At 42.1% G+C, this 22831-nt stretch overlaps 2 protein-coding genes across 4 annotated transcripts in view; both read left to right on the forward strand.

The window, feature by feature from the left end:
• Positions 1-4289: 4289 nt before the first annotated feature.
• LOC144043242 (somatostatin receptor type 5-like) lies at positions 4290-13010 on the forward strand. Of its 3 annotated transcripts, XM_077556614.1 has the most exons (5): positions 4290-4521; positions 6447-6946; positions 7028-7168; positions 7245-7667; positions 11319-13010. In XM_077556614.1, exons 2-5 carry the CDS (start codon positions 6488-6490, stop codon positions 11391-11393), a joined length of 1098 nt encoding a protein of 365 aa, XP_077412740.1. In that variant the 5' UTR covers positions 4290-4521; positions 6447-6487; the 3' UTR covers positions 11394-13010. The 3 variants fall into 3 exon arrangements, with proteins under 3 accessions (XP_077412740.1, XP_077412737.1, XP_077412738.1); XM_077556611.1 differs by having other exon boundaries at positions 6447-7168; XM_077556612.1 differs by lacking the exon at positions 4290-4521 and adding an exon at positions 5429-5521 and having other exon boundaries at positions 6447-7168.
• Positions 13011-14424: 1414 nt separating this feature from the next.
• The window catches only part of LOC144043241 (Na(+)/H(+) exchange regulatory cofactor NHE-RF2), a 34357-nt gene continuing 25950 nt past the window's right edge, over positions 14425-22831 (forward strand). Inside the window, exons 1-2 of the mRNA XM_077556610.1 lie at positions 14425-14943; positions 15933-16247. Of these exons, the coding sequence (XP_077412736.1) occupies positions 14737-14943; positions 15933-16247 (522 nt within the window). The 5' untranslated portion in view covers positions 14425-14736. The remainder of the gene's footprint in view (positions 14944-15932; positions 16248-22831) is intronic.

Raw genomic sequence — 22831 nt, forward strand, 5'->3', positions numbered from 1 at the left:
ACAATGACGTTTACTTATAGCACATCAACAGGCCAATTAGCGCAGATTTTCCACACCAGAGCAGCCTGCCAAAATGCAAATCCAAACTCATTTTTGTCAAACAGATCCACTTCCTGGCATGCAATAATGAAGAGAGTGATCGGGCGTCCCTCAGGCACCTTCCCCACCTTTCCACCACCCATATTTTGACATTCGGATGTGCAAACTGCAATCGAATTACCATTTGCTACAATTTTACAAGAAATTATAACAAACACATGACCTCATACTCACTTTATTTATTTACTTGTTCAGTCATTGCTGCTGGTTCCATTGAACTTGTATTGTTTTGAAGCCTGTTGTTACGTTCCTGTCACGGAGCGGCGTGGTGTCTGTCGGCGTGTGAGGTGGAGGACCCAAAATGCAGGGAGGCAGGAAAACCACAGCAGGAGTGCGGGCAAGACTGGCGTGCTTTATTTTACAGAAAACACTAGTGATGGCAGTGCGACACTGAAGCTTCGATACAAGCTTCAAACCCTGAACTACAATTCCATAGAACCACTGCTTCAAAGCTTGTTTTGGTGCGGAAAAAATCACGTGACATATGACGTCCGAAACAGCGACTGATTCGTTGCCCGAATGAATCACATGCCTGGTTCGCGGTCCAATCACGTGATTCTCGATTCTGACAGGTGACAGGTTGAAACAGTTTTGAATTTGAGCGTCAACCCTTTATGACCGCTCTAAACAATGTACTATTCGTGGCTTGTCGGTGTGTTGCTGGTGCTGTTGAATTGTCATTGCCTTGCGTTGTTACATTTGGTCATTCATGGAGCCAGCCAGGAAGAGAGGTCGTTCGGGAATGTGGGAACACTTCAATCTGATCACTCCTGATAAGGTAGGTGTGCTGGCTGTTTAAAGTTATGTATATAGATCAGAATCAGAAAAAAACTTTAATTATCCCCGGGGGACAATTATTTATTGATCTATTTTTTCAAAGGGCATCTTTTTTTTCGTTTTGACTTGGACCGGAATGGAACCCGAGTGGCAGGTGATAATTTTACCACTGAACAAACAATGTTTGGTTGTAAAGCTTATGTAAATAGGCGTTACCTTTTTGACTTTCTTCAATTGATTTGACCTCAGTCAGGTGCATGTGTAGAAACACTATATGTAATATGATGCACGCCAGCATCGTCGGTCCCGTGCGAGCGAGTTTTCTCTAAATGTGGAGAAGTTGTGGGCAAAAAAAAGAAACCGGCTCAATCCAAAAACAGTGGAAGAGTGTCCCCCATGACCCCCTGTCAGTTACACAAGCACACCCAACCCATGCCATATTTTACCAGCACTTTCTCCTCAATAACAAAATACACACATTCATCAGTCTTTATTTGTCAATAGAACATGCTATTCGGTGTGAGTCCATCAAAGAATTTTCAAAGCAAAGATGCTTTAAATCCACTGCAGCCTTGCAGTTTACCAGTAGAGGTCACTGTAACTGAAGCTTCGAGTAATGAACCTATTTTCAAAACAATTGGCTCAAGTGGTTCAGTGCTTCACAAAAGCTTCATTTGCCCATCACTAGAAAACATTAACTGAGGAACTGGTTAGCATAAAATAAACAAGGAACTGAAAAGACACAAACCCAAAGTGACAGACAAGACTCCGGGGGTGACCGTGACAAGCGGCAATGATCCCACATGGACTGATCACCACCCGGGAACGAAATACATCCACACTAATTGGGTAACTAGCCACACCTGGGGCCAGGCACAGGACAGACATGACACCTGTGGTTCAACTGACTCCCAACCCCCCCTCTGGAACCTGGCCAGGATGTTGTGAAAGTGTATGTGTGTGTGCGTGCGTGTGTGTGTGTGTGTGTGTGTGTGTGTGTGTGTGTGTGTGTGTGCGTGCGTGTGCGCGCGCGTGTGCGCACGTGTGTGTGTGCGTGCGTGTGTGTGTGTGCGCGCGTGCATGTGTGTGTGTGTGTTTGTTGCAAAACAAATCAAGTTGATTAGATGAGGCACTCACTGGATTCTTGTAAAATCCCTGGAAAATAATTTTCAAAAATATATATATTTTCTGTCATTAGTTATGGACCTCTGTCCCAGCTGACTTTGCGTGAGAGGCGAAGTACATACTAGACTAGTCCCCAGTCCATCACAGGGCTAACAATAACAAACAATAATCACTCTGTATTATTATAGAGTGCACTCTAAAAACTGAAAAGTTGACTCAACTTGAAAAATTTAGGTAAGGATTTGCATGAAAATTTTGAAGTTCTTTCAACTCAACCGCCGTTGTGTAAATGCCACAAGATTACTTTAGTACAAACAACTTAATTTATTTTGCACGCTAGAATCTTAATTAAGTTGAACCAACTTAATTTTCACTGTGTGATACTATTCCATTTAATTTTACACTGTAAAAAAAAAATATATATATATATATATATATATATATACGTATATACAGTATATAGTGCTGGACCAACTTAAAAGATACAAATTGTTACCTCAATTTATTAAGATTATTCCAAATCCATTTAGTCACTTGTCCTTTTTCTTCAATTCTATTTGAATCATTCAACTACTAATGACATACAATCAGGAACTGGAGTTTCTTTATTTTGGTCAAAGCCACTTGGGTTGCAGTCCCAAGGGTTGGGGATCGAACACACAAACTGCAGCGGGAGACAAGCACTATACCACTTATCCACACCATCGCTTGGCTATGAATATGATGAACTGAACTGAACAGATGACTGCACATTGACATTTCAATAGAAGCTGTACAAGTGCCTCAAAAAGACTTCACTATTTGACAATCATACTGGTCAGACTGATTCAAAGTCACAAACGTATTGAGGCACAATGTCGATCTGCATCTTCTCCACAGAATAGACCAATTTATCCTCACTTAGATGGCTGTGACAATCAGTGGTAATTTTACCTTTTTTAAACTTTAATCTAAGTTTTTAACTGATTAAAATGTGTACAAGTAACAATATTGTTTTATGCATTGAAACTCCTTGATTTTAAGCTCAACCTACTGTCGCCATGAATCCTTTTTTAGAGTGTTCTTCTTCTGAGGAAATATGTCTTGCCGAAACAATAATCCTAAACTCAGCAGGCAGCATGGTTAAATACAAAATGACACATGACAGTCTGTGTGTGTCAAAAGAAATGTATGCATGTTTGTCTAAGGCAGTCGAAATCTGTTGCATCAAATTAGTTCAGAATTTCATGATGTTTAGGAGACACACAAGCAAGCACGTTTTTATGGTAGCATGCACTGAAATTTATCGAACTGGCCAAACGTAAAACTGCATTATTCAAGTAGAAAGAAAAAAAACACTTGTGACAGGAAGGGAGGAGCTTATGAGTTAAAGGCAAAATGAGTTTTGAAAAGCAATGCATTTGCACACAAAAAAAGAACAGCTTGTGTATTTTTTGTGGAACAGGTGAAGAAGCAGTTCAAAAGCGAAGATGTTTAAAGAGACGTGTTTTTAATAAGTTTCAATAAGACTACGTGGTTCATACTGGGATTGTTATTCCTTTTCTGGAGCGGACAAACTTGGGACACATTTGCAAATGTTTGCTGTAAATAATCGTCACCAATGGAATAATTTATAAACTAATACAAGAAATATAATATGGGGAATGGGGCGGTATCTTATTTATTTTACTTTCTACTTTTCAAATTCTACTTGTGTCCTTTTATTACTGATTATCTACCTTGTAATAAAAAAAAAATCATTCATCATTCATTCACTAAATTCTTGACTTTATATTACACTGCTAAAACCTTGCGATGTCCTTATTGAATGTGTCTTTGAGAGTCTGTGGGCACCCATTAGCCCAGATATCATCTAAATGAGCCATATCATCACCCAGTATGTGTTGTTTGGCTATGCACATCCCTGCGGGGCCACTTTCTATACACAGCTGTGTGTTTACTTACAACCTGGTCCTAGTTGTGACCAGCCTAACAGGTCCTTTCAAAAGACGTCAGCAACTGACCTTTGTGAACAAACCACGTTGGACATGTGAAAAATACAGCAACAGTGACCTGATTGCACGCAAATTTCATTTAAAGCAGTTTTTCTAAAGATTTCTCCACACTTGTCTAATTTGTATCCCTTCATCCCAAGCAGCCTCAATGTAATTGGGATGAAATGTTGAGCTGTGATCATAGATACACCCACTCGTGGGTGGGACTTTCGCATCAGAAGGTGCGTGATATCTTCCTCGCATAAATACTCACTCTGCATCCATCCTTGACGGGATTTCCGACACAGTTTCGTATCTGAAGTCAAGCTTCCAACACAACCTGCAGAGGACAAAGTTCACCATCATATTTGGGCCTCTCTGAAGATGGCAGAAGGTGCGTGCTGATGTTCGCAAAGATGACTCTTCAAAGTGGCGAGGAAACCGAGCTGGGAAGTTCTTCTCTCTGACCTTCATAATTCTACGACTGTTTTAATGCTGAGAGAGCACAGAGATGGTGGCGCAGAGAAGATGAGGCGCACGCACACAGGTAAGATAATACATCCCATCCTCACCCCTTACTAAATAACACAAACAGAAACAGGGCTCCAGTAAGAGTCAAATTCTACAAACTAAAGACAGATGTGTGAGGGAAACTGTGTATTCAAAACACTTAAGCTGGGATTCACAAGCTTGGTGCTCACATGAGATCCGGCATAATAACTACACAAACATAAAAGATATTATCAATGTGAATATTTCCTCATTAAAATCTGAATTAAAATGAACAGTTTAATTAAAAACAAAACAAAACAGTGGGCTATGTTTTTTAATGGGCTTTTGTAACTTCAAATGTTTAACGAAGGCTTCAATAATGTATCCTCCACATCGTGTAGCTTTGTTTTTCATAGTCAAGCAGAAAAAGGTTTGTATGAGCGCTACATTTACGACATAACTAAACAAATGAAGTTTTTGTGTTTGCTGAATTGAATTTGACAAAAATTGGCCTCCAGCCAAATGAAAATGTAGTCATATAGACAATAATGCTCTCAAAATGGCTAACTGGTGGCCCAAGATGTCAAGCGGCACGTAGCCTGAAGCAAACATGGTGTTTGTTTTCTCAACAATGTGCTGCGGGCATGCACGTCACTCCTGTTTTGGAGCGCGGTTCACTGAATCTTTACATCAAACCCATGGCTGTATTTGTGAAACACGTTTCTACAGCCTCAGGTTGTAAAGGCTGACAGCTAGCATTTATCAAATTAGTGTAGGTCACTCATGAGTACATATCAATGCAACTCAAGTAGGATACCTTTTAAAGCAGTGGTGTTCAACTACCAGCCCGCGGCACAGTACCGATCAGCAAGCCATTTGGTACGGGCCGCACACATTTTTTTTTCATATATCATACGTCACAATCAGGAATATACGTCAGCACCGCTGTTGCCCGCATCCCACCGGCTCACCCTCGTCGACGACTGGCGAAAAAATTGTACTTCCATGGAACCTGTCCCTGTCAGAAAAATGTTTGGGGACAACTGCCTTAAAAAGTGAGCCTGCTCATATTTACAATATTGTTTCAAATCCACAGGGGCATCTGATACAGGCATACTGTACATATAACCATTTAATTAATGGAACTATTTGAACTTATACAGTATATAAATATTACAGCAATTCATTCATTTAGTATATGAATGTATGGTCTTAAGGTAAACATGAAAGGTAAACAATGTCAAAATTATCAAGCAGTTATCTAGCTAGCTAGTTAGCTATGCCTACCCGAAAATGCTTTTAACCTGAATGCCACAATTTACGGAACATCTTGAAGAACTTTATTTAAATGTCTAAGTGTTTTTTAATATTATTTTTGTGTAATTCAAGCTACCGTAAAATGTATGGAACACATAACGTTGTGGCTTATATAACTAGGAAAAAGTATGAGCTCAAACGTCTGCCATGTAGTGTGAGCCACAATTTAATTGCATGTGCCGCCGTGTTTAATTAACAGTTGACTTTCCTTCATCTTTATTTATATAGCACTTTCAAACAGCCGTAGCTGTCACAAACGGTGTGTGAACCCACACACCGACACAACACCAAGTGACACCGGAAACAAGCCCCCGGACCGTCCGTCGGCCAAAGAAAGAGCCCGTTAGCTCGCTAGCTAGCTGGTGGCTAAAGGCTTTCGTCGTGGAGTGGAAAGCCTTTATTCATTCGAATTTGGGCTTGGGTTTTAACAACACTCTTTCTAATGTGTCAAATTAAGAAGATGGATTTATTTTCACTATACAGGGACTTTAAAACTTACCCACATGTCAAAACTTCAAAATGGATAACACTTGTTCTGATCCATTGTTGTTGTTGTTTGCTAGCATGTGACTGATGCATTCAATGTTGCAAGATTTTGCCATTGTTTTATACATGTTGTACATAAAGATTTCAATTTGTGTCTATCTTTTTTTCCCCCATAAGATGTGACCAAGTATAATCCATTTGGATAACCCCACCTCAAGATGGCCGAATACAATATCACGTCAGAGTGTGAGGAAGTGGACATGTCTTTCCCTCAGCCCCACCTGACGGACCACAATGTCAGCATGTCCAACGAGACCGAGCCCCTGCACTTCCGTATGGTCACGGCAGTCGTCTACAGCGTGGTCTTCATCGTGGGTCTCCTGGGCAACTCGCTGGCCATCTTCGTGGTGATCCGCTACACCAAAATGAAGACAGTGACCAACATGTACATCCTCAATTTAGCCGTGGCGGATGAACTCTACATCTTAGGGATCCCCTTCTTGGCGACCAACAGCGTGCTTTACTACTGGCCCTACGGGGACTTTTTCTGCAAGGTGTGCATGACGGCCGACGCCATGAGCCAGTTCATGTCAACCTTCTGCCTGACGGTGATGAGCATCGATCGCTACCTGGCGGTGGTTCATCCCATCCGCAGCGCCACGTGGAGGAGGCCGCAGGTGGCCAAGATTTTCAGTGGCGTCCTGTGGGTTGTGTCTTTTCTGGTCGTGCTGCCGGTCACCATCTACTCACATGTACAGGAGGGCCTCAACACCTGCAACATCACATGGCCCGAGATGCAGAACTGGTGGTCTGTTGTTTTTATCCTCTACACGTCCATCCTAGGCTTCTTTGGACCGCTGTTCGTCATTAGCATCTGCTACTTGCTCATTGTCATCAAGGTAAGCAGCTCACTGGCTTTTGACATGGGATCGCCATTAATGTCTTTGTGAAATAATCTCCTTCATCTCTCTCCAGGTGAGGTCAGCAGGCGTGCGTGCAGGTGTGACCAAGCGGCGTAAATCGGAGCGCAAGGTGACGCGCATGGTGGTGATCATTGTCCTGGTCTTCGTACTTTGTTGGATGCCCTTCTTCACTACCAACATTGTCAACCTGGTACACATCATCCCCGAGAACAATGCCACAGCAGCCGTCTACTTCTTCTTAGTCACCCTCACCTACGTCAACTCCTGCGCCAACCCAATCCTATACGGCTTCCTCTCAGATAATTTCAGACAGAGCTTTCAAAAGGTGCTCTGTTCGCACAAACCCAAAGGCGTTGCCTCTGGAAACCAGAGGGACGCACGACAGGCTGCACCCCAGAATGCACCGACCGACAACCACGAGCCTCTTTTGCTAGCCAGGAATCTTCACCACAATGGAAACATACGAAACAACCAGGTAAGACATATTTAAAAAGACCTGACCTAACTAACCCAGTTAAGCATCTTGTATGGAGATTGTATGCTCTCCCCTGTCTGCGTGGGGTTTTCTTTGTCTTACGGCCAGATTCCCAAAACAGGCATGCTAGGCAGTGACGTGCAACGAGCTCTAGGTTTGGGTAGGCAGGCAGTCGCAAATTGAGACGCACACACCAAATTACAAATTTGTGCGTCGGCAGGCGAGTGTACAACGTAGCCTAGCGTGACCATATTTTCATTTTCCAAAAAAAGAGGACACTCACTCAGATACAAGATGCCATACATTGAAACTATTTTAACATATGCCCCCTCTGTATGGGTAGAAAATAAAACCAAAAAAAATTACTCTCTTTTGAAGTCTTACATTTTTTTTGCTCCGCAATCTTTTTTTTTTTTTTTTTTTCTTCGAGCGGGGTTCGTACCCATCGCCTCGGGTGCGGCAGCCACTGTCAGCCAATGCGCAGTCTGCCAGCCACAGTAAACGTTGCAGTGCACTCTGCCTCCCATTTGCCGCACAACGAAAAACGGACAATTTCAAACCCGCCCGGACGCCCGGAAAGAATGTAATAAAGTGAATATCTCCCTGTAAAACAGCCTAATTCCTCACAAAATCAAGCTAGCAATAGCAATAGCAATGCCAAACACCATGTAAAGTGAAACAGCCATTTAATCCAGAAAGGCAATCTTTCCTTTTGCGCCATTCTTTGTAAAAAGTACGAATAATTCTTTGTTCTTACTTTGCTGAAGATCCGGTAGCTAAGGCGTTGGTCTACCATCCTTCAAAAGATGGCATTTTTTCTCAAAAGAAAGGTGTGAAAATAGTTTTATATTCCCCAAAGTGGCGTCATCTTACCGCTTTGCTGTGCACTAAGTGTGTTTTGAATTCACAAATAATACTGTGACGTAAAAAAGCTGCGTAGCGATCTGCCTATTTGCGTAAAGGACTTTTCTACTGGGAAACTGACTATGCATGCGCGAACACACAATCGCTACGCGGACAGGGTTGGGAAAAGCACAGTGGCGGTGCGCCTTCAGGAGGATCATTTTTGCAGCATTTTTGCCTGCAGGTAAGAAAAAAATAATGAGTCATCTTTAGTTGCGGTAAGAAAATCACCAAATGTAAGTGTAAGCTTAGGTAGTGTAAAAGGTAAAGGGTAGAAAGGTAGTGTAAGCTTTCTGAAATGAAGGAAATAATTAAAATAAATACAAAAAGCGGTTTAACTTTCATTTCAGCCTGGGGTAGGCACTGCCTACCATGCCTATCCTTAAATAATTGAAATTGTCCATGGGTGTAAATGCTTGTTTGTCTATATTATAGATATTCATATTATTTGGTCCCCTTCTGTCATGGCATAAAAAAAATCACAAAAATATACATCCTCATTCCTCAGTTCCTCACATAAATGGGTTCATCCCATACAATATTGTAAATCTTTTAGCTTATATAATGGTAGAGTTTCATGTCTCCCTGTTGCAACAAAAGTGAGTACAAACCTAAATGAAAATGTTCAAATTGGACCAAAGTGTCAATTATTTTCTTCCAAATCCTCAGAGAACTGCCAGTGATCAACATGACTGATGACACAAAATTCAACACACCTGAAACCCGGAAGCACTAATGAGCCACTTGTCTCAAGGAAAAAATGTTTAACTGGGCCCAATGTTGACATTTTCACTTAAGGGAGCACCCAGGCAGGACTACAGACAAAAAATCAGCCCTGGCATTTTGACTTAGACCAACCAGCCCGCTGTTTATATTGTACACTGATTAATGGTCTTCTCCCTCTCTTGGGGGAAACCAGAGGAAAATACTAATTAAATAGCACCGTATTGACCTCAAAAGACGTCGACCCACCGGGCATCTGCCCTGAAGGACAGGTGGCCAGTCCAGCACTGGCTGTACTCACTAGACTTTGACATTAATAGCTGTGTGTGATTTTGAGGGGACAGTAAATTTATATTTATACCAACCCTACACGGTAACAGTTTTTCCAGTGTTATCCAATGAAAAGATGAAATAAACTACAAAATTGGGATGTGTATACTCACTTTTGTAAGATAGCCTACTACAATACAGACGCTCCCCAATTTACGAACGAGTTACGTTCCGAGCGATCGTTCGTAAGGTGAATTTGTTCGTAAGTTGCTTCAGTGCTATATTTTGTATTATAATTTATGTTTAAATAGAATACGTACAGTACTGTACTACGTATGTTAGAGAGAGAGAGCGAGAGACACACACAGTATGTACATGTACGTAATAAGATAAATAAAATGAAGTTTAACTTACTTTTGGAAGATGTACTCGATGCTTAAGGATTTGATGGAGGAGGAGGAGGAAGAGGAGCATTTTATATCATGAGAGGTTCTTCGTCGTCGCTGGAATGGGCTTCAAAAGTTACTTCCTCCTCCGTAACTTCAATGTAGGAAGAAGTTGAGGGTCGCGGAGAAGAAGATGAGGGTTGATGAGTATCTTCCTTGGAGGATTTACTAGAAACTGGCCGAAAGAAGCGATCTAACTACGATTGCACAGTTTTCTTCTTTTTTCATCATAAATGATGCGGTAGCACTGTATGGCATCATTCAATTGATTTGCAACCTTTGTGCAACGTTCAATATTTGGGTCTTGCTGCTCGAAGAGTGCGATGGCTTTATCTATGAGCGACAGGCGTTTCTTCTTCTTCCTCCTCCTCGACACGTTGCTGAGCCTCCAATGCTGGGTGAGCTCTCACAGCGCCAAGCGTCGGTATTAGCGGCGGAAAGAAGCACTACAGTACTCGGAAAAAGGTGCGCATTACAAAATCTAACTTACAGCATCTCTTTCCGAACATTTTTTGACATGCGCGCATGCGCGCAGACATGTTCGTATGTACCGTTGTTCGTAACTCGAATGTTCGTAAGTAGGGGAGCGTCTGTATATACTTTTTAACACACAAAGAAAATGCAAACTTGGCATCAATTCATTTTAAGAGGTGTCAAACATATGGCTCGCGGGTCGGATCAGGCCCGCAAAGGTGTTTAATCTTGCCCGCCAGATGAACTCGCAATGTAAAAAAAAAAATTTGGTGTCAAACCAATTAATCAGACAGCCAAAATGAAAACATAAATTTGTAATTTCACAAGCAATTCAACTTGTGCATGGAATTGAACTGGACGTCATTATTTGGCACACAACCTAAAGTTACGGTTTGTTGAAAAAAGAAAAAAAGAAAACATAGGCCAACATAAATCAAACATAAATGTGCTGAATATGACACACAATCATCTACTGGTAACACAAATACATATGACATTGATTAACGTCCTATAATTTCATTACCTGTGCCACACAAAGCATTCTGGGAACAATATATATGCAAAGCAGGTAGATTTAACACCTGGCCTGCACATTTGTGTATAACTGACCCCAATTGTTTTTAAGTTAAATACCATGATTTTACCAGTCTGGCCAACTTGCTAATGAATTTTCCTCCATGTGGCCCCTGAGCTAATATGAGTTTGACACCCCTGTGTTAGATGCTGAGGGGTGACCTAAAGCCTTGTGATCATTTCATGTGAACTAGAAATGTACTTTTCCAGAAAGTTTTGCAAAGAAATGTTCAAGGTTCCCCTTGTCTGTATTTGTTAACAGTGCTTCCAGATGGAGGCTGCTGGAAAACCTGACAATGACCCTTCAACTGCCCTGAATGGACAGTCAATACCGTGAGATGATGTGCCACCATGGTGGTCCCGCCAAATGGAAGTGACACCATTAAGCCCCGTAACTCAGACTGACTAGATTTTCATAACAATAACTCCCACCGTGATAGAATTCGGTTCTTATCTTTAGAGCGTTCAGAGAGGCTGCATGGATTAAATTTAATTATGGAAAACGTTTGCAAATAGCAAAACATGATCATTTTTTAAAATGTATTCATATTCAAAGAGATCAAGTCAAGAGATGTCCTTTTCTTTGTTTTATGTCTTATTTTTTGGTATTTGCTGGATGAGTCAATAGCGGAAATGAATCCATGCCCTAAAGCAATATTTTTGTATTATGTTCATTTGTCAGAGTTTTACATGTTAAGACTTAAGGTAAATATGAAAGTCTTTCTTATTCTGTTTGAGAATTAGATGATACTACAGTGTAAATCCCTGTGCCCCCCTCCCCCATTTTTGAAGATGACAACTACTTTTGTCAAAAGGAAACTCCTCCATTCACTTCAACACAAATCCTTAACCAAAAAGCTACAAGATGGCAGCAAAGCAGCCGTGTTGTCTAAATGAAGTGCATCAATTCACTTCAATTCAGCATAGATCATTGAGACCAAGATATCCCACAATGTCGTAAAAGTAATACTTTCTTTGATTTGGCGTGAGCACAATAACACCAAATAGTAAACGCCTGAATAATAATCTGTGAGTAAGTGGTGATGCCAAACCTTGAATATGAGGTGGTTGACGGACCGTCAGTGACAGTACTACTTTTGTTTCTCTGTACTGTAAGTCAGATACACACAATTTTAATATCTGAAGGGATTTTTTTATTTTTATTTTTTATTGTGAGAGACCAAATACATTGTGGAAATTAACCAGCAATGATTTTACTGGTTGAAATGTGCCTCAAAATGAGCACAGCACACATAAAGATTGCGGCCCTTTGCCAACTTTGTTCTGAAGGTGAGATTCACGATTAATTTAAAAACAATTTAAAAACAACTGTTATGTAATCTCCATCCATTCTCTGTATTGCTTAGTGTGAGCTGGAACCTTGGATGAGAGGTGGGGGACACCCTGATTTTATGACGACTTTATTTATTTGATTTTTATTTTTCTGCATTTTATCCCTATTATTTTGGAAGACTTTGACTGATTTATTTTTCATTAAAGTTTTGCCATAATATTACATAATAAATTGTCTTAGTTCAATTCATTCAGTGTTTTCCTTAAGGATTTTTTCACTAGGAAGAGCAATGAAACATTTGCACAAATTGGAACACATGCTGTCTCTGAACACAGCGACTTTTACTGTTTAATGATGTTCTTTTATCTGTCATTTAAAAAACATTTTTAAGTTTTATGGCTGCTGTCCTTGTACGTACTGTAGTAATTTGGGGAAATATATATATGCAAATGTTTTTATGTCATTCAAAAGTAATTGAATGGTGTATAAAAGGCAATCCGTTTCTGACTAACTTTAGTCGTAAAAATAAGCGGAGCATGTGAACATTACAACGCCTTTGCTCCAATTAGGATGACGCAATGTCATGATGCAAAACAATTCAGACAACATTGTCCGCTGACAATTATTATTAAAGAGGCATTGTTTGGCCTGAAACCATGACACATGACAACTCTCTTTTGTTCTGTTGTTTTGCTAATAAGTCTGCTCAAGGCAAAGCAACAGCTTTGGTGATAATTGCAGTTGTTGCTCTAAATACAAGTGATGTAAATGCACTTTACTTAACGTTTTACGGCGTGCTTTTATTTTACTGTTTACTGTTGAAAATATGAAAACGCAATGTACAGTATAACCTTTTGTTTTTGCTTTCCTCTCGTGGTCACTATGAAAAAATATAGATTTTTGCAACCTCCTAGCTCTGCCCACAGAGGTCACGAAAGTTTTGACAGGATATTAGATAGTTAGTAGGTGCATTTCTTTATCGTTTGTGATGGAAGAACCTCAACGATGTTTTCTTCAGAAATCTGTTTTAACATTGCAATATTACAAATAACACGGTCTAATTTTCTGTTTTTGTATGTAACTTTCCGCCTACGCTGGCGGCAGCTGATTGAAAAATTGCATTTAAATTAAAACGGTGGCAGTTAAAATAAACAAATAATTAAAGCTAGATTAGCTATCACGTCTTCGTTCATGTTTTAATATTCAATTTTCGTTTCCTTTGGACATCCATAAATGTACGTGCTCTTTCACTACAGTACAATTAGTCTAACTATTACTACAACCATTCATACAACAAAATAATAGCTTTGTGATCAACCAAACAGTCCAAGATTTCACACTAAAGTACATTTGTGAGTAAATTGAGACGAGATCATCCTTATTTCAGTAGGCTACTCGTACTTTTTGTGAAAATAAGGGCCTTGGCTCAATTAAAGGTTGCAAAACACACTGGTCTATTGTATGTGCATGTTTGTTTGTTTGTTTTTTGTCTCCTGGCTTTGTTTGTATGCGTGTGCTGTGGCTGCATTTTATTTACAGCATGCACTGGTTTGTTGTGACGAGATCCAGCTCAAGCGATTTATCCTACCACTAATGGTAGGCCGGCACCCTCTAGTGGCGCATGAAAGAAATACTACCTAATTAAATACAGTTGGATCGTATTAACGTTTTAGTACATTCGCATCAAAACTGCTTGTTTTTCAACTTTTGGTAAGGTACTATTTTTAAATTCAACTCTAATGTGCAATAAGTTTTAATCAAATCATTACTTAAGTACATCTTTTATTTTTTTAAAGGCAGCGTTATCTTCAAACTGCATGTTACAGTGACTTACAATAATATTAATACACTTTTTTAAAGGTAGTATTTGGTTTAAAAAGTTCAAGAACCACTGTTGTGACAATTAAATGTATTGAAAAACAAGTGTACATTACTGTGGGTTTACTTGAACATTATATGCTTTGTGCCACATAGAGGCGGCGTTGCACTGTTGTGCACGCAATGTATTGCAACATCAGTCCGGGCGAAAGGGGGTGGTGCTGAGGCCCCACATTGGCTGTACAAGTGCGAGCGAGCTGTTGTTACGTTTAAATGTCGAGGGAAAAGTTGGAGCTCACTTGTGCATGAACATGCATCATGCCGCATCGGAACCTCTGAGGATTATCTTTTGGGAACTGAATACTCCACCTGGAATGCTCGCTTATCAGTGCACGTTTCCTCACAGTGGATTTTCTAACTTCTAATGCTCTTTTATTAAAATCTGTTATTGCTCTGATAGTGGCAAGCGTGCGTAATTGTCAGGTATGCGTTTAGCCCACTCTTGAAGTGGACTTGCAAATTTTCCGATCAGCTGAATTCTGCGGAGGGATTACAAGTACAAGAGGACATGGCGAGCGAGAGGAAACCGCGGCTTTGCGTCATGACAAAGGGGGAGCAAGGCTACGGCTTTCATTTGCACGGTGAGAAAGGCAAGACCGGCCAGTTCATCCGCAAAGTGGAGCCCGGCTCGTCTGCAGAAGCCGCGGGTTTACGCGCTGGGGACCGTGTGGTTGCGGTCAACGCTGTCAACGTGGAGAGAGAGACACACCACCAGGTATTCACGATGTCGATGCATTACACGAATAGAAGGAGTTCAAGTCAATATGTGGCCCCGTTGAACCCCCAAATTTCAACTTTTACTAAGGCACCCATTGAAATAGTACCTACTTTAAAAGTCTTATAGACGAACTTGAATTACCTCCTTTCTATGACGAACGTAGTAATAGACTATTTACAGAATTACGTCACAGCACTGATATAATAAGTGTATTTCTTTATATTATATATTTTTTATTTTTAGTTATTTAAACGCCTCCCTTGATTTATTCATCAAGTCTATTTTCAACCCCTTTAATGTGACCTGTCAAAGTGCCAAAAGCACTATTTTGAAGGTGTACCACCCACAGTGAAAATCCATAGGATTGCTTAAAATTATCATTTAAAATGTGCACATCACGTGGTGTCAAAGATGGCAGTTGTGACTGTGGAAGAAAAAAAACAAACATATACTGCATACATAAAATGACCTCACGTCATTACATATTTTAAACAAGAAATTTAATTTGCAATGAGGAAAATAGCGTACATCTTTTCTGCCCAAATCCATTTGGCAACAAAGAGTAGACATTTTATTTGCTAAAAATGCATAAAACGATGTGGTGGGCCAGAAATTGGTCCCCAGGCCATGAGTTTGACACCCGTGGCTTACGCCTACTGGTTCAGTCTGTAACACTGCATATTGGTATTTGATACATTAGATAGCAGCAGGCTCACATGAACACGAAAGCTGTCGTTTGCAAACCTGTTGATCAAGACTGTTGTGTGGAAGTGCCTCGACCGTCATTCCGGAAAGAGGTGTCGCTGGGTTATGATGATGGACAGAAATGAGGATGTGACAAAATAGTACAGTTTTGCCGCTCGTGCAGTTGGAAGATTGCAACATACTTAATACTGATATTTCTGGATAAATTAAAGACCAAACTCTGCAGATCACATACAATACTTTAAGTCATTCCTTTGTGCACTTTGTCTCCCGTCCCTCAGGTGGTGCAGCGGATCAAGGCCTTGGACAATGAGACCAGATTACTGGTGGTGGACCAGGAGACGCACGAATGTCTACGTAACTTGCGTCTCACGGCCACAGAGGAGATGGCCATCCCCGGAGAGGAGCCGCCTCCCCCGTTCTCTCCCCCGGATCCCCCCAGCTCTGCGCCGACTTCGCTCCCGTCCTCCCCCAGCAAGGACTCGCATGAGGATGGGAGGAACGGCTCTGCCATGCTGCAGTCTATGCTGCAGAGGAGTAAGAGTTGTCAGGTGCCAAAACACACCAGGAGGCTTCCGTCGTTAGCTGTGAAAAAGGTAAACACCTCACCTCCTTTCATAATCACTGACTGAAATTATAAGAGTTATATAGTGACATATATCTGCCATAATGTACTACTGCTCCACCAGATATACACCAAAAGGTTTAGTTTTAGGTCAACTGTACTACGGAGAAGAGAGCAAGTCTGCCTGGTGACATCATCAGGGTCAAAGTTGAAATGTGTGAAGTTTGAGTGAATAGCTAGCTTACAGCACGCTATCCATTTCACTGTCAAGAGTCATTCTACCCGACGAGTGCCATTTGAGTCCACGTCTGATAAAGTGTATAAGGCACAAAAAATGTGCCAAAGTGTGTTTCTAAAGCTTCAAGGTTTTAATTTCATTGTTGTTAACATATACAAATAAATACTCGATTTTTTGAGAGTGACATACTATTTTCACATGTCGGTATTAACCAACATAAAATTTGCATCTAAAATGAAAAACACTGATAAAATTACTGTACATACTGTCTATTGATATTTTAAAAAAGGACATTTTACTAGAGAGAGAGAGACAGAGAGACAGAGATAGCGACAGAGCGACAGAGTTTGGATTTTGAAAAAAGAAGTTTGAGCTTAACTCTTTTACTGCCAAAGACGTTAAATGACGTTCTGCAAAAACCTACGGAGGAGCGCCAAAGACGTTAAAAGACGTCCTCCCATTTATTTATTTATTTTTTTTTGAAACGGGTGCTGGGAAGGCTTGCGGAGCTCTCCTGAAAGTTTTAAGCAGGTTTTTTGAGCCTAATGACTATTTTTGGCCCCTAGAGGGCAGCGATGACTCTCTTTTGACAAGATCGGGTGGGCGTCAGTAGAGGCGGAGCTAGAGCGTTGAGCAGGAGATCAGAATGGAAAACAAAGGAAAAATGGCGGCCGGTCGCGAGGAGCTAACGCCAGAGCCGTTTTTTTCAAAGACCAAAAGCATCGCTAAAAAAGCACATTGTTGATGACGATCATCATCATCGATGATGAAGATGATGGTGACTCCGTGGTTGGAAAGCATTGACGCGGCAGTAGAAGACGTTAGATGGAGCTAGATGGAGGAGGGAACGGGCAATGGCGAGCGTTTGCAAGCAGCTCTACACTTACAAGACGAAAGGCATCCACCAACGCTAAAATAGTACATTGATGACGACGGTGATCATCCTCGATGATGATGAAGGTGAATCCGAGCTTGACGGCGAAATTGGAACCGCTGACGCGGCGGCTATGACGGTGTCGTAACGCGGAGCGCAACCGAGTACGCACAGGCGGACGTTCGATCGGACGACGGAGAGTGCCCCGAGTCCAATGCATATTCATCGGAGGAGTGTGTACAGTCTGCTACTTGCTTTTTAATCCCCGGAAAAAAAGGCCGTCAAGAAAGTGTAACGTTTGCACGCAAAACTGACCAATGTGAAAGTAAAAGTAAACTGTTGTGCGAGTCCTGGCGTCTCCTTGCACGCAGGAGAGCGTTACAAAAGGAAAAACTGTATTTGAAACATCCACATAATTGTAAGTAGTACCACAGTTGCACACATTTGTAAATAGTTTGCGAAATTGTTTTGTCAAATTGTTACACTGTTGAATGGAAATAAACGCATTTTGCAATCTAAAAACACTTTTTCATTGTTGGTGAAAGCGTTTTACAGAAGTAAAGCACTATTTAGGTGTTTGTGGCATCATTCATGGACAAAAAGAAGTGTACAATTCACTAGAGTGCATGAAATAACATCGTTTCACAAAAAGCTCTTTTTCTCCGTTTTTTGTTTCAAAAGAGAGAATTTCGGTGAAAGTAACCATTTTCTATTGTTGATTACTGAAGAACGGAATAAGGTAGAAACAAACTTTTTTTTCTGATGAAAGCTGAGAGTCCAATCTTTCATTTGGTAGTATGTGTGTTTCCATAGTACAAACACAACATTTTCTGTGGACCTTGAAAGATCACTCAAAATGCTTAAATCGGCTGGCACTGGCGACAACCCGTTTTTGAAAACGTCTGGCAGTCAAAGAGTTAATGAAAATTGCAAGGTGGATATGGCACCTGTTTCGTAGAATGACTGATTAATCCAAGCAGAGTTGGGGAATCCAGGTCCAGATCGTAAAAACCCTGCCAGAGTTTAGCTTCAGCCACAGGTGCTTCTACTCAACTGACAGGTAAACCAGCTCGTTTCCACCTCTTGAGTAGAAGCACCTGTGGCTAAGGCCAAACAGTTTCAGGGCTTTTACTATCTGGACCTGGATTCCCCAACCCTGAATCCGAACAATGTTCAAGTCTTCTCGGATAACAAAGGAAAATACCATCTTTTGTCACCTAATAGACTTTAAGTCAAACAAGTCAACCCCCCCCAACACACACACACACACAAAACACTCAATGGATTGCTAGGCTACAAATGATGCTACTAGTACTATGCTAGCCTTAGTTGTATCTACTATATGGTAGTTGTGTTGGTTGTCAAAAGTATACCACAGTACAAATACAGATATGCTGAGTTTCTTTCTTGTCCTGTGAGGTCTGACACATCTTCAAATTCGTTCAGATGAAACATCGTGACGTGTACTTCGCTTTAGTTTCTCCATATCCAACTCACGCGTCACTTTACGACCGGCGAGCTTGTCATGTAATGCATGTAAATCTTCTGAGTGCCCAGCAGGCTTTTTTTAAGGTCTTCCAGATGTTATGTTAGAAGAGGTCAACAATCCAGGAAGTTCAGACACTGTGACCTTTGAAAAATTTGGACTTGGCATAGATTCTGCAAAACAGGACGTCTACAGAAATGCATCTTAGTCAAACAGAATGCCTTTTGACTCTCATCCTCGTAAAGTTATTTACATCTTGTTGTGAGGTGCACTAAAGCAATATGATGCATTACAAACACTCTAAATTCACTGTTAAAATGCGTGTTGACATAAAAAAAATGCAATACGCTTCCTCACGCTGGAGCTCAAAGATGTTCTTCCACAACATGTGTTCTCACTTAGATGCACCCTGTCCATATGTGAGTGGCTCTCTTTCAATGACAAGGCCTATTAGTTCTATCCGGAATGTGTGTATGGGATTGACTTTTGTGGCCTGTGGAGAGGAATCCCAGTGAGTCACCTTGGTGGAATTAGTAACAAATTATTCTTTTGTCTCACTCTCGTGTTATAACTTCTAAAGAATAGAAGAAAAGTTTAACCACATCTTAGGCGTTGTCATTGTATCAATTTAGCAGCACAATAGCAACATTGCTGAGAAGAAAGCATGTTTTTATTCTAACGTCTGTTTATGCTGACACAGCACATTTGTCTCATGTGGCTCACCACCGTATGATAACTAAAAACTCTACAAGAATTGTTCTGCAGTGGGAGCAGCATAGAACCTCTACTAGTTAGTTAGATCAGGAGGAAGAGGGCCCCCTCTGAAAAAGGGGTCAAACAAAGCATGTGCAGGTAGTGATGGGACGATGACACCTCAAGGAGTGTATTGACACATTACACAAACTGTATTGACACTGTGCTGGTCACTCAATAGTGACCCCTGCTGTAGATCTAAAATCATTGCAGATAAACAAAATGAAAATAAGATGGTAAAACGTGCATGCTGTAAACCTTAATATTAGCTTATGAATTTATATTTATAAAATAAATGTAATAAATTTTATTTATTCACTTGCTAGTCTTTTACTTAAAATATGATCTCATCTTTGTATAATTTCAGTTGGTCCATTTGCTTGCTGAGTTAAGTTGTTTATTAGATGCTCATATGAGTTGGCTTGTAAAATATAGCAAATTTGTATGTAACAAAATAAATAATAAAAGTTAAAATGTTTAACTTCTGTATGGGATTTTGTTAAAAGTTTTAAACCATATGTAATAACACACTAAAAACAGATTCTGTCATACATTTTTATTGAGAAACAAAAGTTTTTGAAGTGTGATTGCTCCAAGGCGATTTCTCCTCTTGGACACCAGTTCCCCTGCCTTAGAGAACACTCGTTCACAGGGAACAGAGGAAGCTGGTGTGCATAAATATTTAAGTGCCAGTTGATAAAGGTGTGGAGAACGATCCATGAGTGGAAGCAAACAAAAATCCAACAGGCACAGGTACAGGTAAATGTACAGCAACAGAAAACAGTTTAATCTCCATCCAACAAACACGCAACATGTTGATACAGTTTGTCCACCTATAAATACAGTTTGGCGGGGCACATCCAAATGACACACTTCCTGTATCGGTCACGTGATTTTTTTATTAAAGCGATACACGCGCCGATACGGGGTTTCACACTTGCGCACTCGGCACAGTGCTGGCGCACCAGTGTTGTTCGTCCCATCACTATGTGCAGGGCAGTTGAGTCCCGCAATGACGGGGCTAAATAGTCCATGTATATACTGATGGAGGGTGTGCGCATTTTTGTAGCTGCTTTTAAGATTTTTTTTTTTTTATGATATGGCAAAATAGAACAAAAATAATTACGGGGACATTCTGTGAACCTGTTTTTGCGTAGTGGCTCGACACTGAGTCCCTCCCGGATGACCGAGCTTCTCACTCTATCTCTAAGGGAGAGCCCGGATTCCCTGCGGAGGAAACTCATTTTGGCCGCTTGTATCCGGGATCTTGTTCTTTTGGTCACAAGCTGTGGGTCGTGACCAAAAGAACAAGATAGGTTGGTGAGGGTAGGAATGTAGATCGACCGGTAAATCAAGAGCTTTGCCTTTCGGCTCAGCTCCTTCTTGACCACAACGGACCGATACAGAGTCCGCATCACTGCAGACGCTGCACCGATCCGCCTGTCGACCTCCCGCTCCATCCTACCCTCACTTGTGAACAAGACTCCAAGATACTTGAACACCTCTACTTGGGGCAGGATCTCATCCTCGACCCGGAGAGGCCACTCAACCCTTTTCCGACTGAGGACCAGGTCTCGGATTTGGAGGTGCTGATTTTCATCCTAACCGCTTCACACTTGACTGCAAACCGCTCCAGCGAGAGTTGGAGATCACGGCTTGAAGAAGCCAACAGCACCACATCATCTGCAAAAAGCAGAGATGCAATGTTGAGGCCACCAAACCGGACCCCCTCAAAACCTAGGCTGCGCCTAAAAATTCTGTCCATAAAAGTTATGAACAGAATCTGTGACAAAGGGCAGCCTTGACGGAGTCCAACCCTCTGGAAACGAATTTGACTTACTGCCGGCAATGCGGACCAAACTCTGACATCGATCGTAGAGGGGGCTCAGTACCCCGTACTCCCGAAGCACCCCCCACAGGACTTCCCGAGGGACACGGTCAAACGCCTTCTCCAAGTCCACAAAGCACATGTGGACTGGTTGGGCGAGCTCCCATGCACCCTCGAGGATCCTGCCGAGGGTGTAGAGCTGGTCTACTGTTCCACGGCCGGGACAAAAAACACACTCAGCAGGTCAGCAGCACCCCATCTCCACTATACACAGTGTTAATGGCGTACTGCTTTCCTCTCCTGAGACGCCGGATGGTGGACCAAAATTTCTTTGAAGCCATCCGTAAGTCATTTTCCATGGCCTCACCGAACTCCTCCCATGTCCGAGTTTTTGCCTCAGCGACCGCCGAAGCTGCATTCCGCTTGGCCAGCCGGTACCTGTCAGCTGCCTCCGGAGTCCCACAGGCCAAAAAGGCCCAATAGGGTTCCTTCTTCAGCTTGATGGCATTCCTTACCGCTGGTGTCCAGCGGGTTCGAGGATTGCCGCCATGACAGGCACCAACCACCTTACAGCCACAGCTCCGATCAGCCGCCTCAACAATGGAGGCGTGGAACATGGTCCACTCAAACTCAATGTCCTCCGCCTCCCTCGGGACAAGGAAGAAGTTCTGCCGGAGGTGGGCATTGAAACTCTTTCTGACAGGGGATTCTGCCAGACGTTCCCAGCAGACCCTCACAATACATTTGGGTCTGCCAGGTCGGACCAGCATCTTACCCCGCCATCAGAGCCAACACACCAGCAGGTGGTGATCAGTTGACAGCCTCGCCCCTCTCTTCACTCGAGTGTCCATCACATGTGGCCGCAAATCCGATGACACGACTACAAAGTCGATCATCGAATTGCGGCCTAGGGTGTCCTGGTGCCAAGTGCACATATGGACACCCTTGTGTTTGAATGTTCATTATGGCCAGTCCGTGGCGAGCACAGAAGTGCAATAACAAAACACCGCTCGGGTTCTGATCGGGGGGGGCCGTTCCTCCCAATCACGCCCCTCCAGGTCTTACCGTCATTGCCCACGTGAGCGTTGAAGTCCCCGAGCAGAACGAGGGAGTCCTCAGAGGGTGCGCTCTCCAGTACACCCTCCAAGGACTCCTGCTGCTGTTCGGTGCATAAGCATAAACAACAGTCAGAACCCGTCCCCCCACCCGAAGGCGGAGGGAGGCTACCCTCTCATTCACCGGGGTAAACCCCACCGTACAGGCTCCTAGCCGGCGGCAATAAATATGCCCACACCTGCTCTGCACCTCTCACCGTGGGCAACTCCAGAGTGGAAGAGAGTCCAGTCCCTCTCGAGAGGTTTGGTACCAGAACCCAAGCTGTGTGTGGAGACGAGTCCGACTAGTCGGAACTTCTCGGCCTCGCACACCAGCTCGGG

This window comes from Vanacampus margaritifer, chromosome 2 (genome assembly GCF_051991255.1).
Source record: "Vanacampus margaritifer isolate UIUO_Vmar chromosome 2, RoL_Vmar_1.0, whole genome shotgun sequence".
Lineage (NCBI taxonomy): Eukaryota > Metazoa > Chordata > Actinopteri > Syngnathiformes > Syngnathidae > Vanacampus > Vanacampus margaritifer.